Here is a 14,732-nt window from a genome sequence, read left to right as displayed (position 1 = left end):
ATTTCTTGTGCAAATACCAGCGACCAAAATGTGCTCTTGGTTGCCCAGTAATAGATGGTAAAATACCATGAAATCATACCAAAATCATGTATTTGGAAGACCATAGGAATACCAAAATCTGATTTTCCAAGGGCGCGGGAATACCTAAAAATAAAACCATGGCAACCAAGGGCACATTTTGGTCCCTGTTATTTGCCCAAGTAATACCAAAATTTGGTATTCCCGTGTTATTTACCCCTGCTCGGGTACACATTGATTCAATTTTAGCTACTTTGAGATTTTACAAAGCGGATTCGTGTATTCTAATTTCGCTACTTTGAATGTTTACAAATGTTCGAACCTATTTAAACGTATCAAACGTCAAAATCAGTGTTTAAATCCATTGTTCAACGATTTGAAAACACGTGGTTTCGTGCTTTTGACAGCTGATCAATTCTCTGAAAATTCGGGCAATGATTTTTTTTTTGTTTGAAAAAAAAAAAGACAGTTTAACCTTCAAAACGCTTTGGCATGCGTCTTGCACTTTTTAATGGACCAAAGATCAGAATTGAAATTTGTAGATGTTGGTAGGAACTTCTCAGAAAAAATAGTTTTATTCTAACAAAATAACCTACTTTTATTAAATTCGACTTTTCACACAAAAAAATAAATTGCTCAAGATAACCATTTTGGAAAGATTTCTTATTTTTTTATATGTTTAGATGACAAAAAATGTCAACCCTTGAGCTATGGCACAAGCTGGTTAAAATGTTTTGACAGTGTTGTCAATTCGTAAAAAAAAAAACTAATTTGAAATGGTCGAGAATTTCTGCTTTTGAAAATATTTTCATCCGAGAGATCCGAAAATTTCACGATAATTTCACGCTTTGACATTGAAAATCGTCCCGAAGCAAAATTACAGGAAATGTTCTGATCTATTTGAAAAGAAATTGAAATTTATGCAAAGTGATTTTCAATTGCAATTTTGATTGTACTCAGAAAAATAAAGTATTTTTTATATTTTTTCTGCAGTTTTTGAAAATCCAGTTTTTTCGAACATTGGCAACACTGCCAAATGAATTTCGACCTACTTTTACAACAGCTCAAAAATATGCCACTTTTTGACATCTTAAAAGCAAAAGCAAAGCAATCCACTTTAACGACTCCCGGGTCTTTGTGGTCTCTGTTGCAAGTTTCTGCTCATTTCTAGGCGTCCGAAGGTTATGTGTGGTGAGTTACCCAAAACCTCTTTTTAAAAAATGGTTATGTTGTGCAACTCAACATTTTGTGTGAAACTTGAATTAAAAAAATGTGTTTTTTTAAGAGTGTAACTACTTTTTTCAAAACAATAAATTGATTTGAATATTCGTCTTCAAGATACACTTTTTTAATATTTCAGTTACCTTTTTGTATGAAAAGCTGCTGAAATTGTATGCAAAATGTCTTCGCTGGTTATAGAAAAAGTACAGCGAAGTTTCACCCAATTAAAAAACAGATCCCTATAAATTTGCTCATTTTCCAGAGAATTGTTGTTCCATTTAGCAAGTTTGGATTCTTAACATTTAAACAATGAGTTTCAAAATTATTATACAAAATCTAGCATAAAAGTGTATCCTTTCAATGACAATTTTGTTTACAGTGCATTTAAATTTAAATAATTGTATAACAAAAAACATGTAAAATTGGACCAACAATATAAGAAGACCAAACTGTCTTTTAAAAAAAAACAATGTAAAAAATGTTCATTAAAATAACAAATTAAAAACAATTTATTTCAAGAACGATTTAAATTGGAGTTTTTTTTTTGTGCGGTAAGTCACATTTACCTTGTTAGTATCTTTTCAATTTATTGCTAAGGAATTTGATTTGATGTGATAGATCTGTGTAAAATAGTACAGACAAAAATAAAACAATCATGCGTCTCCATCAAACGACAGAATCTTCCTAGTGAACAATGGAGACGCATGGTATCGTGTGTCATATTTGAACATACCCTAAAATATTCAGTTCTATGTCTTTCCCTCGACCATGGCCAAAACTGCAATGTATATTCTCTTTAAATCAACACAAAATAATTCGAAAAATATTGAGTTTATCTCAATAATTTAGAAGCATAGTAAAAAATTAATCAATCGCTTTACATCAATTAGAATGCTGCTTTTATTTTTAGAAATTTATGACCTTCACCTTCAAAATAACCTCCTCAATAAATTATGGGGAAGAAGAAAGGAAGGAAATATCTTAAAAATTCAATTAAACATCACAAAGCAATGTGCTTTAAACGTAGCGTTTTTAAAATTCCAAGTTTTAATTTGAAGAAGCAATGTTTAATTTTTTTCTAATTTAATTATTTAAAATTATAAAAATATGCTTGCAAGGGTCATTTCTACGGTTGTTCCCTTCATGACAGATATTTATATAAGACAGCGTTTCTCAGCCTTTTTTGTTTCCCTTGACTTTTTTTTGTACAATAACCTACACCCAACTTCATTTTGATTTTTTTGGTAACAATGCACAAAATTCAGATTGAAAGTTCGTTGGAAGATTTCTAATCTAATCTAATCTAACAAAAAAAAAATCTTGTGATTAGATTACGCGCCAAGCACAGCAGATTAATTGCAGTACAATCGAGAACACCCGAAAATGTATTACAAAAATCAAAGGGGCCAGCCCTACTGCGTTGTGTTTACCGCAGAGAGGATTCTATGAACGGATCACATTTCACAGAATCTACAGGGGAGGAAGGATGCATGGACATACCGTACCAAACGCTCCGTTTTTAAAGTTCGTTGGAAGCTTTCTGTTTCAAAATAAGAGTAACAAAATCATACAAAAACAATAATTTAGGGACTGCACAATTTATCCAAAAAAAAAACATTACATTAAAAAAATGTTTAAAATATATTATCTTTGACAAAATAAAAACTACATAAAATATGACAAAAACATTGTGAAAGGCTCATGATCAAACAAAATGTAACAAGTTTAGAGTATTATTTATGAAAAAATGTAACCGTCATCAGGGGTGACACTGGGTCTGGTGGCATTCCTTACCGGTTGAGAAACACTGAAAGATTTTGTCGAAATAATGTTATTTATGAGTCTACTAAGAAATTCTGCCTATTATCGACCATCGATTTTTTTTTTTGAATTATTTATTTGTCATTTTGCGTCCTTGTTTAATCCATACTAATTTTAAGCTGGTATCCAAACACCCAAAAAATCTGTATCATGAGAACGCAATTTTTGATCAATTTGGTGTCTTGAGCAAATTTGTAGGTGCTATATTTCCGGTTCTTCGGTAAGGACAATCATGGTTAAAAAAATAGGTGAAAAAATTTATCAACATTTTTTGATTTCAGTTTTTGACTCCTAAAAACTCCATTCGAAAAAAAAAAACATATTTTTTGTTTTAATTTTTGGATGTATTTTAGAGAATCATCAGCAAAAAATCTTTGTTCGTAATATTGAATGTTTGGCCCTTTTGAAATGTTAGTCTTGGTTTAAATATTTTGAAAATAATTTTTCGAAAAGATCGGAAAATTACACGAATGTTTCATATTTTAAAATTGAAAATCGGACAATAAGTTGCTGAGATATCGACATTAGAAAATGGTGTGTTGTTTGGGTGAGACTTAACAAACATCAATTTTCCTGTTTTTAAACCTTTGCATTGCAATATCTCAGCAACTAAAGGTCGTATCAACAAAGTTCAAAAAAGCAAAATATAGAGAATTTTCTCAGCTTTTCAAAAATATTTTTTTCAAAAGTGGGCAAACATGTGCACTAATTTTAAAAAAATGAAAAACTGCGACTATTTTCAAAAAAGTTACCTAAAAACGGATTTAACTTGAAAACGGTGCACTTTATCAAAATTTCGTTCCAGTACTTTTTGATTGCAAATTTGATTTTACATCGAAAAATGAAGTTGAAAAATTTTTGCGACCAATTTTTCGATTTTTTGAAAAAATCAGTATTGATTCAAAAATTCATAAAGATCTCAAAGATTTTTTGCACAACCTGGAAATTTCTGAAAAGTTGGCATTTGATGTCCTCTAAAACATATCAAAAAATAAAAAAAATTAAAAATAGTGTTTTTTTGCAAATCAAGTTTTAGTGACAAAAAGTTAAATAAAAAATCACCAAATTTTTTTACCGTGTATCATTTTTTTCCAGTGTAGTCCGTATCCATACCTACAACTTTGCCGAAGACACCAAATCGATCAAAAAATTCCTTCAAAAGATACAGATTTTTAAATTTTCATACATCATTTTTGTATGGCCAGCTGCCAAATTTGTATGGAAAATTATATGGACAAACTAATGATGCAAAATGGCTTTTTTGGGCATACCGAAGGCACCAAAAAAGTTTCAGTCGGATAAAAAAATACAAAAATTAAAATTTAAGAAAAAAGACTGATTTCGTAGAGAATTGCTCAGGTAATTTAAGGAATAAATTGTTCACTTTCGGGGAATTGAACCCAGTTCTACTCTGCTGAAATTCCCCGGCAAAACTAGCGCACAATTATTTTTTTTTTGCAAAATAACGTTCTTCATTCAAAATTTTACACTTTTTAATGTTCCTCACAATGAGACATGTGTTGCTCGAATTATCTGGTTACCCATGACTGGGTTAAATAAATCACAATGATTGCTAGTGTTTCCAAAACATCGTGGTTCTTTCAAAACAAAATGGTAACGCTGCAAAATATTTCTAGCTCTTTCTCAAAATTTCATTTGTTTATTATCTAAAAACACAAACGAAAATAAAAAAAAAAGTGTTCTTGCGCAAATTCATATTTTTTTGTCAAATAGTGCAATTGGTTTTTTTTATTTCGATGGTATCTTTTTAAAGTGAAACTTGTATAGATAAACCAAACATGCAAAATGATAAATATTTAAAACAACCTATCAGGACGTTTTGAAAATTTAATCTTGGTTTCTTTAATCATAGAGTTGGCCCTCACAAAGTTTTGCAAAAAGAATTAAATTTAAAAAAAATACTTGTGATGATTTTCTGATCAATTAAAACGGCAATTTTAATAATCAATAACACAGTCCAACAAGATTTTGTCTCTGAGACGAGTATATGTGTTCCTAGTAGAATTTTGCCTGCTGAATCCGAATCCGGGTCCAGAATTGCTCCAAATGGTCCCAATTTTGAGATACACCCGTTTGAAATGTTAGTTTAGGCCAAAATTAGCTACTTTGTCGACTATTTTACAAAAGAACTATTGAATAAACAACTAAATCTGATTGTTTCTACGCATATTTATAGCCATTTTAAAATTATATTTTCAGTTGGTTCTCATTCAAGTTTTTCCAACTTGCATGCAAGTCAAATTATGCTGGGATATCAATAATAAAAATCAAAAATGCTTTGCAGAACGTTAAATAAGTTTGTCTCGGTAATCTAATTGATCATATTTCATGTAATTTTGTCTGCTGAATCCATTCCCATCATTAGATTTTTTCAAAAAGGTCAGGTTTTTGAGTAAAAATTGAATTTTCGATGATTTTTTCAAAATAAAATCTATTTTATGCTAAAGTATGACTCAGAGATGACTAAATGTCGATGTCTCGTCAGTCTAATTGATCATTTTTAATGTATTTTTGTCTGCTGAATCCATTCCCATCATTAGATTTTTTCGAAAAGGTCAAGTTTTTGAGTAAAAATAGATTTTTTCAAAATAAAATCTATTTTATGAGCAGTTCTCTTCGAAATCGGCCGATTTCGACCATTTTTATTTGTTGTATTTTTTTATTTGGCTCAAACTTTGTGGGGCCTTCCCTATGACCAAAGAAGCTATTTTGTGCCATTGGTTCACCCATACAAGTCTCCATACAATTTTGGCAGCTGTCCATACAAAAATGGTACGTAAAAATTTAAACAGCTGGAACTTTTGAGTGAATTTTCTGATCAATTTGGCGTCTTCGGCAAAGTTGTAGGTATTCTTGAGGACTATTGAGAAAAAAATAGGTACACGGAAAAATTGCCGAATTTTTTATTAACTTTTTTTTTACAAAAACTCAAATTCCCAAAATACGTATTTTTTGATTTTCGAGAATTTTTGATATTTTTTAGAGGACAAAAAACCCCAACTTTTGAGCCATAGATAAATATGGTCAAAAAATCTGCCGCCAAGTTATGAATTTTTGAAAAAATAGTGATTTTTGGAAAAAATCGAAATTTCATACAAAACGAAATTCGACCTAATTTTTTTATGTTAAATTTGATTTGCAATCGAAAAGTACTTTACAGATTTTTTGATAAAGGGCTCCGTATTCAAGATATAGTCACCCAAAGTTTGATTTTAGCGAAATATTTGCAGTTTTTTGATTTTTAAAAATATTGACCATGAGTGACCTTTTCTAAAAATATCTATTTTTAAAAGATTCTGATCTTTGATTTTCTATAAAATTGTCAAAGAGACATAGAATATTGGACCTCTGGTTGCTGAGATACAGCGGTTTAAACAAAAAGAAAGAGGAAAATTGAGGTTGTCTAAATCTTACCCAAAAACCCCACAATTTTATAATGTCGATATCTCAGCAACTTATGTTCCGATTTTCAATGTTAAAACATAAAACATTCGTAAAAATTCCGATCATTTCAAAAACAAATTATAATTTGTTGATTGATGAGATAAAAATGATTAATATCTGTTAATATCTGTTTGCACTAATGCCAAAATAAGGTCAAATATTTATGAGTTGATAAACTTATTTAGTAGATCCCCATATCTAAAAAAAAGCTTCGAAATTAAATTAGAAATTGTTGATTAGGGAGCCTTCTTTTATTACGTAACGCAGTTGGGGGGAGGGGGGGGGTCGACGGCCGCGTTACGCTCCATACAATTTTTTTAAAAAATGTATGGAAATTTTGTTACGAGGGGGGGGGAGGGGGTCCAAGAATCAAATTTTTTGCGTAACGTAATAAAAGAACGCTCCCTTACAAAAGCATTCAGATTAAATGTTGATGTTTGAATATATGTCTAACTTTGCGTAGCAAACATGACTTGTTAATTTTTTAGACACATTTTTATTTCCAAATAAAAAAAAAAGATATTCAAATAACTCAGAACTTATTGGTTAATGAATTCTGCTTCAACGAAGGTATCCTGCACCTGTTCGCATAGCATGAGACATTCAAATGCAAAAACAGCAGACAGAGAAAACCGCAAGGCAACGTAGTCATTGAACATTTAATATTGTTCACACTGATCAAATTGCATTTTATATTATTTTATTCTCAGGAGTCTTCAGCGTTAAAAACATGGAAAAAAAAATCAAAAATATCACACATTGTAAACAACCGTTGGAATAAACCATATTTATACAAAAATATTCGCCAACGTATTACCGCTTGAAGTTTAGACAGCAAACCGTAGCATTTGAAGAGCAATATATTGTACACAGTAATCGACACACAAGTCACCCTTTTCCCACATCTGAATGATATCAATATTTAACCGTGTTCACAGTGTAAATCACCCAGACAAAAGTAAATAAGAATAAAAAAAACACACTCACTCACATGCCCGAAAGCTCAGCAAAAACCCACCCACAAAACGTGTTGCAGCTTTTTGGGAAAAAAAGTAAAATCAAACAAAACCCCTAAAAAAACCCATATTCAAAGGCCACATATCTAAAAATCCCTGTTTAATCATGTCTCGATGTTTTCACACATCAAACTCACCCCACACACACAATTCACCATCAGTTAGCCCAAGTAGAAAGTTGTTATTACACGTTACAATGCGCAATGTAGCCAGGCAGCTGCTGTGTTCAAGTTGACACGTCAAATCAAAACTCACCAAACAACAGCAACATTAAATGTCATTACACTTTTCGTAAATATCATAAACACAAATGAAGATTAATTGGCAGCACTGCCCTCAGATGACAACATTACACGCTCCAAATAACACATAAATTTGAAGTAATTCATCAAAACCGAACCTACTCCGAAACGAGTAAAGGAGGCAACTGTCAGATTTTGACGAAAGTTGAGCATTAAGCGTGTAAAACGTCATAATCGAGCAGTGCTGCCAGATTCGCTAAACAACCAACGAAAATGAAGAACTAACCAAGTTTGCACCGCTAAACTCCGAAACCGATGTCAAGCTTGCTCGCCGGCAAGTTGTTGACGCGATAAAGTTGATATTTTCCCCCACCCTCCAAAAGCTCTACGAAAGGACAAGGTGTGGAATATTGATTTACACGCACAGCTTCGACAAGTGTGTCAAAAGCTGCGTGGCTTTTTTCCCCACCGGGAAACATTTGGTGAGAGGGAGAGAGAGAGAGGTGGGAGAAGCTTTTGATGGAGGTTTTCTGTGGCAATTTCACGCCTCGGTAGGTGCGGAATAAATTTTTGGAAATTATTATTATTAGCTGTATCAGAAGTAACGCGAGCCTCGGATGCTTGGAAGTTGGAGCAGGATGAGAGAAGCTGGAACAGTGAAAAATATCTCGTTTTACAGAACATTTGGAAATACAACATTAACGCTTGAATGATCTCCCGATAATCTTTAAAGACAAGTAACTGCACTCATCAAAAATTACAAAAAAAATAGAATTTATCTTGGGAGGAATTTTCAAATAAATATCTTGCTTATCAAATTTTACTCAAATTTAGATCAATTTCACTAGAGCCATCTAGTTTTGCACGTACGAAAAGTATGGTAGAGTGCCTGCAAGCAGTTTTAAATAACTGTCAAACGAATTTAGATGGGCTGTTGAGAATTCAAATTCACGTGATGAGTTTCAGATAATTGGGTCCTAGAATGAAGCTTAAATTTGTGATATTATCGTTCACAACGATAAAGCTTATGTCTTTGTACGACCGTAAAGGATTTAAAATGGATTTTTAAATCAATTTAAAAAAATCGACTTCGCGGCCATTCTTGACAGAAAATGTTCTACTTGACAGCTCGTTCCAAGGGGACCACAGTTGATCCATCTAAAAAAAATGTTGTCTTGTCAATTTATTTTTTTTGTATCAAAATGAAAAATAGTGACTAGAAATTGTGTTTTTTACCGTTGTACATAAACATTTACATAGGGCTTTAGGACGCTATTCAAATTGACAGTTATCCCTCTACAACCTAACCCCGCCTTAGACGGGCTTCGATCTAAAAAATCGCAAAAAAAAACAATTTTTCAACCGATTTTTGATCTTTAAAAAGCATTGGAAAGAAGAACTCTTAAAATTTTAGAAAATTTCAGGGTTGGAAGTTTAACTTGTTATATGTGACTTTGCCAATGTTTTTAAAAATGTAATTTTTTTAGGGGTCAACTTTGGCTGTGTTTTTTACTAACATTTCCTATATTTTCTGTAAAAAGAAGTCTGCAGTAATTTTTGTAATGTCCCAGACTTACCTGGGCAGTAGAGGGTTGAATTGAAGATTGATGGAATTGAAAAGAGAATTACGCATGTTTGCGTAATTTTACACTTATTTTTAAACTCCTTTGCTTTGCTCGAAACAAAACTCTTGCTTGATGTATTTTCACTGATTTCCTCGAAACAATATTTTTGTTATTTTTATTATTATTGCCTTTATTTAAAACAAGTCCGATAAGAATTTTGAAAATTTGTATGAGTTTGTACAAATTTTCATGAGAACCTCGCTAAATTCATCTGAAAAAGGAGTAAATAAACGAAACATAGAATGAGTTATTTTGTAAAAACGTGTAAACAGTTTTGGTTTTGAGAAAAAATAGTGATTTTTGTTTAAAGTGTACCGTTTTTCATAGGCTAATTTTAAATACTTAAATACAGTTTTAAATTACAGTAAACTAGCACAGACAATCAGATAAATATCGTTGAACTTCGTAATCACAAATTTATCAATCACTAGAGCCATCTAGTAGTGGAAACGCACACTGCACAAAACATTTGATAGGCAAACGCGTGTAAATAAACTGTGGTGAATTCAGATAAGCCATGGTGAGTTTCATATTCATTAAATTGACCGTTAAGTTGTAAATCGAATGATTATTTTAACTGATTTACTTTTGTTTGTCTATGTTGCGATTTTAAAAATTGGCAAATAATTATTTTAAAATTGTATTTTTTAAATCAAAAAGCATGTAAAAAAATAATTATTTTCAATTATGACTCTTCACAACTTTTTCAAACAGTTAGTAATTTCTAAAAAAATTACATAATTTTTGTAAGAAATCTTTGAACTATGCATGGCTAGGTTTAGGGAATATTTTAAAGTTTTTTTTTTTTAAGTTGAAAAAGAATAAAAAAATTCCATTACTTTTTGCATCTGTGCACCCCGCAAATCGTCGCTAATGTATTCAAATTTCCGGCTCGATGACACGAAATGTGCCGTGAAATTCACTGGTATGGCACACGGCAAATGATGGCCCGTCGAATCGCGATGGACTGAATTTGTCCGTTGGATGTTCTCATCTTTTAAATTGATGGCTTGCCAATCTGATGGTACGTGAAAAATTGCGCTCAACAGGTCTTTAATTTGAGTTAGTTTAAGCCACATGCCTTATCTTATTAACTCAAGTTTGAGTTAAAATTGTGTTTGAATGATCGTTTAAAATTTTATAGCTCTACACGCACATCCAAGCTTACTCAGTTTCATCAAAACCGAGTTTACACAAATGATTTTCGAACGGCCAATCGTCAGATTTTTTTTAAATTTCACTCAGAACTATGTTAGTAAAATTTACTCAGATCTGAGTAAAAATTACCCAAATTTGATGTTTTGCATGATCCTCAATCTATTCGTACTTAATTTTAGATGACAACCGAAGATTGTCAAAAATTCATCACTAGAGCCATCTAGTTGTAAATGTGAGCACCACTCGAAATGTAAGGTACTGTGCGTGAATGCAGTTTGAAGTAACTGTCATAGGCGTGTTAATGAGCTGTGGTGAATTCTAAATTGCCATGGTGAGTTTTTTGACCATTCAAGTTGACCGTTTACTAATGAACTTAGAAAAGATATCTTCATCTGTTCGTCTGTGATTCGAGTTTCTTAAAGTTCAAGAGAAATTTCTGTAACTCAAGCCAGAGAAAACTCCAGGGAAAGCTGTCCATGCAAACCTGAACCTGAAGTCACACAAGTTCAAAAGATAACTGTGGTTCAAAGTGAAAAGCACATCTCAGTGCCAGTACTTTGTTTCCCTTTGGTTGCAAGTGCAAACCGTGGTTAGCTCTGCTCATTTGCTAACAAACCAACTCTCTAAATGACTTTCAAAGGGATTATTAAAATTCTACATTTCACCCGCAAACCCCACCACTACCCAGCAAAAGACTCTCTCTCACCCACACACTCCATCTGTTGGCACAAAACGGAAAGAACTTAAAATACCACAAAGTCGGGCACAACCTACTCTTTCCAGTCACTTTCCAACAACTTTACATTAAGCTCAGAAGTACCCTCACCGGCAGGCATTTAAGCTTTGGTTGATGATAATTGGCCTTAACTTTTTGAGAGAAAGAAAGAAAAAACATACTTCAAATGAAAACCACAGAAACTACGTTCAAATACACCACAATCAAAATTACCACAAAAAATTCAAAGTTCTGAGCCTAACCACGAAAAATATTTTCTGTTTCTTTCCCAACCCACCAAAACCACGAACGCGCGCGTCTTCGTCACTCTGTGTGTGTGTAATGTGTGCACCGCCCACCAAAATTTGAACAAATAAACAATGCAAATAAAAAAAATCAACAAAAAAAATCACCACCGTCACCACTACCACCACAACTTTCACCATACTCACCACCAACCACCAAAACCACCATCATCACAGCGGAGCGGCGGTTGGTGAACTTCCAGCGTAAGTACCCCCTCTCTACCCATTTGCCACCATCTTGCATCTTTCTTCACCTCTCTTGGGGTTTACTTTCTTAGACTTTGGGTGTAGGTTAGGATGAGGGCTAGGAAGAAGAAAAAACTTTTCATGCTTTTAATCTCGCAATTAGCTCATTTCATACTAGAAATTTCACCTCTCAGGCACTATACTACGAAACACACAAACACACGCGCACTAACTCACACTCACTCACGAGCCACACACTTGCATTCATGTAAGCATGCAAAAAAAGATTGTTGTTGCTTGAGCTTTACTTTGCTTTATTCGTGTATTGTTTATCGTTGCTACATATTTTCCATCAAATATTTACCTTTACATTTGAGCAATCAAAACATCTGTCTTGTCACTGATCGTCACTGTAGTACTGACATTCAATGTCAGTCAAGGAGGTATTAGACTACGACAAACAAACAAAGCAAAATATATGCAGGTTGACATTTCTGCCAACAAGCAGAGCAGGCAAACTGTCAAAAAGTGCAAGTTTGTTTGTTTGTTTGTTTGTCATACTTTAATCTAATACCCATAACTGAAAAATATTTTCAGGTATGAACACTTTGGTCCCGAGACCTTCAAATCAGCAAATGCAATCTTCATAGGACCTTTTTAAATATTCAGTTTTTTCAAACCTAAACATTTTTTTTTAGAGCCTCAGTTCTTTGGAAAAGTGGCGCTCTAAAAATAGTTCAGCCGTTCCTGAAGCATGATTTTTTTTAAAGTTGGTTTTGCTTAAATCGTCGAAAAACGTCTTTTTTGGACCACCCTATTTCGGATAGGAACACCCTAATCATTTTGGCCAAGGAACTCCTGTGCCAAATTTGAGCCAAATCGGAGCACTTTTGATTTGAATCCTTCCTGTTTGACGTGGAATCGCTGATATAACACTTTGAATCAAAATTTTGTTTAGGGACCATCCATAAACCACGTAGACACTTAAGGGGAGGGGGGTTGGCGGTTGTCCACGATGGGGAGGGGGGATTAGATTAGCAAAAAAAGTGTCCACGTGGTTTATGGATGGTCCCTTATTAGTCATTTAAAAAAAAAACTCCAGATACATTAATGACGATTGTCCAAATTTCGGTATACAATAATTCAATAACCAAAAATTCATTTCAATATGTGTCAAGCTTTATTTATGACATAAAAATATATTGCTACCCAAATTTCAGGAAAAAAAAGTGCTACAAGAATTTAATTTTGAACAGTGAAATAATTGAAGATTACTAAATATGGCCATAAACGACATATTCAAACAAAGTTCTTTGAGATCTTGAAAGCTATTTATAAAAAGTAATAATATAGTATGTTTAAAAGTATAAGTACTCAAAAAATTTCACAAAATATCGTGTTTTTTAAATATTTTATTTTCTTGCTACTTAAAATGGCTATCAAGCACAACATTTTAAATAGATTTTTACTTACCTAATTGGAGTTTTCATTGAAAAGTACCCATTTTTTTACAATAAAAAATAATTTGAGAAAATATCAAAATTGCATAATTTGCAACTTGGATACGTGAATTTCGGTCTAAATTTATTACTACATCAAAGTTTTGAGTGTAATGTACACACATTTTCACAAAATACTCAAATTATTGTAATTCACAACATGGGTATAAAGCGACGCAAATTTTATATAGATTATCACTAATTAGAGTTTTTAATTAAAATACAAAAAAAAATACCGTATTTTATGAAGATCGTGAAATTTTCATAACTTGCAATAAAAATATCAAACGACGCAAAATTCTGCATAGATTTTTATTACATCAAGGTTTTTGGTAGTGCGTCCATCCCGGGAATTCCCAGGACAAAATTCCCGGGATTTTTCAAAAACCGATAGGAATTGAAAATCAAATTAAACTTTGGTCGGGAAATTTAGATTTGGTTGTGGAAATGGATAAACAGTTGAATAATTAGTAATCGATAAGAATTTATAGCAGTGTAATTTTTTATCAGCATATATTACCATTTTTGACATATAAGAGAAAATTGTTTAATAATTTGATTGGGTATAATATACGTATATTCATGGTTTTAATTAAAAAAAAATATATATCTTATTTAATTATTTTTCATCAAACACCGGCACCTGTGTCAAATCAGCACAAATGTATATCGAACTAAGACAGCTGCTTAAGCCATTTTTTGCATAATGTTTTGATTGATTTCGGTTAAAACATGAGCAGCACAAAATAATTAGTACACCGATTTTCAGATTTATTGCTCTAAAATCTCCTGTACCTATTCAGTCTGTAGTCCAGATTTTTCCCAGTTGGCGGTTGTGATAATTTGTAAAAAAATAATATAAAAACATGAAAGTCTAAACTTACTGATAATTTTACATTAACTTATATTATTTGTTGTCTTATTTTATTTTTTAAACATTTTAAAAGAAATTTTAAGTTGTTTTAGTCAACAAATTAAAAATAAATATCTATAAGAGACTTAGTTAATTTGAATCGGAAATGGATTGGAAATTGTGGTGCATTTAAAATTCAAAGCACAACAACAAAATATTTTAAGCTATCTAAAAACTACTATCCTTGTTTAGATTGAAAATTGCCCGGGATCAAATATAATATAATGAAATATAATTACGTTTCAAAAGTTTCAAAAATTTCCCGGGATCCCGGGAATTCCCGGAATTCAAAAAAATATTTTCCCGTTTTCGCGGGAAATTAAAAAAAATCTCATAATTCCCTTTTTCAAAACAGTAGAATTTTCATAATTCACAATATGAGTATGGGACCATCCATAAACCACGTGGACACTTTAGGGGGGGGGGGTATGGCGATTGTCCACGCTCAATACAAAAACTTTTTTTTGTATGGACATTTGTCCACGAGGGGGGGGGGGGGTTTGAGATTCCCAAAAAAGTGTCCACGTGGTTTGTGGATGGTCCCTATC

General features: G+C 32.4%; 2 protein-coding genes across 14 annotated transcripts in view; both read left to right on the top strand.

Annotated features, from left to right (window-relative positions):
* Positions 1 to 14,732, top strand: part of LOC120430222 (putative peptidyl-prolyl cis-trans isomerase dodo) — a 277,938-nt gene that overhangs the window by 32,970 nt on the left and 230,236 nt on the right. The window lies entirely within an intron of this gene.
* Positions 1 to 14,732, top strand: part of LOC120425161 (tolloid-like protein 2) — a 349,823-nt gene that overhangs the window by 308,610 nt on the left and 26,481 nt on the right. For 12 of the 13 annotated variants that reach the window (XR_005606479.2, XM_039589595.2, XM_039589594.2 and 9 more), the window contains one exon: positions 11,764 to 11,790. The exons of the other annotated variant lie outside the window; for it this stretch is intronic. Coding sequence is in view for 10 of the 12 variants with exons in the window: in XM_039589595.2 (XP_039445529.1) it covers positions 11,764 to 11,790 (27 nt within the window). In the remaining 2 variants the exon portion in view is untranslated. The remainder of the gene's footprint in view (positions 1 to 11,763; positions 11,791 to 14,732) is intronic. 13 annotated transcript variants of the gene reach the window in all.

Source organism: Culex pipiens, chromosome 1 (genome assembly GCF_016801865.2).
Source record: "Culex pipiens pallens isolate TS chromosome 1, TS_CPP_V2, whole genome shotgun sequence".
Classification (NCBI taxonomy): Eukaryota; Metazoa; Arthropoda; class Insecta; order Diptera; family Culicidae; genus Culex; species Culex pipiens.
Note: the sequence above shows the minus strand (reverse complement) of the source record. Positions and strands in the feature narration are given on the sequence as shown.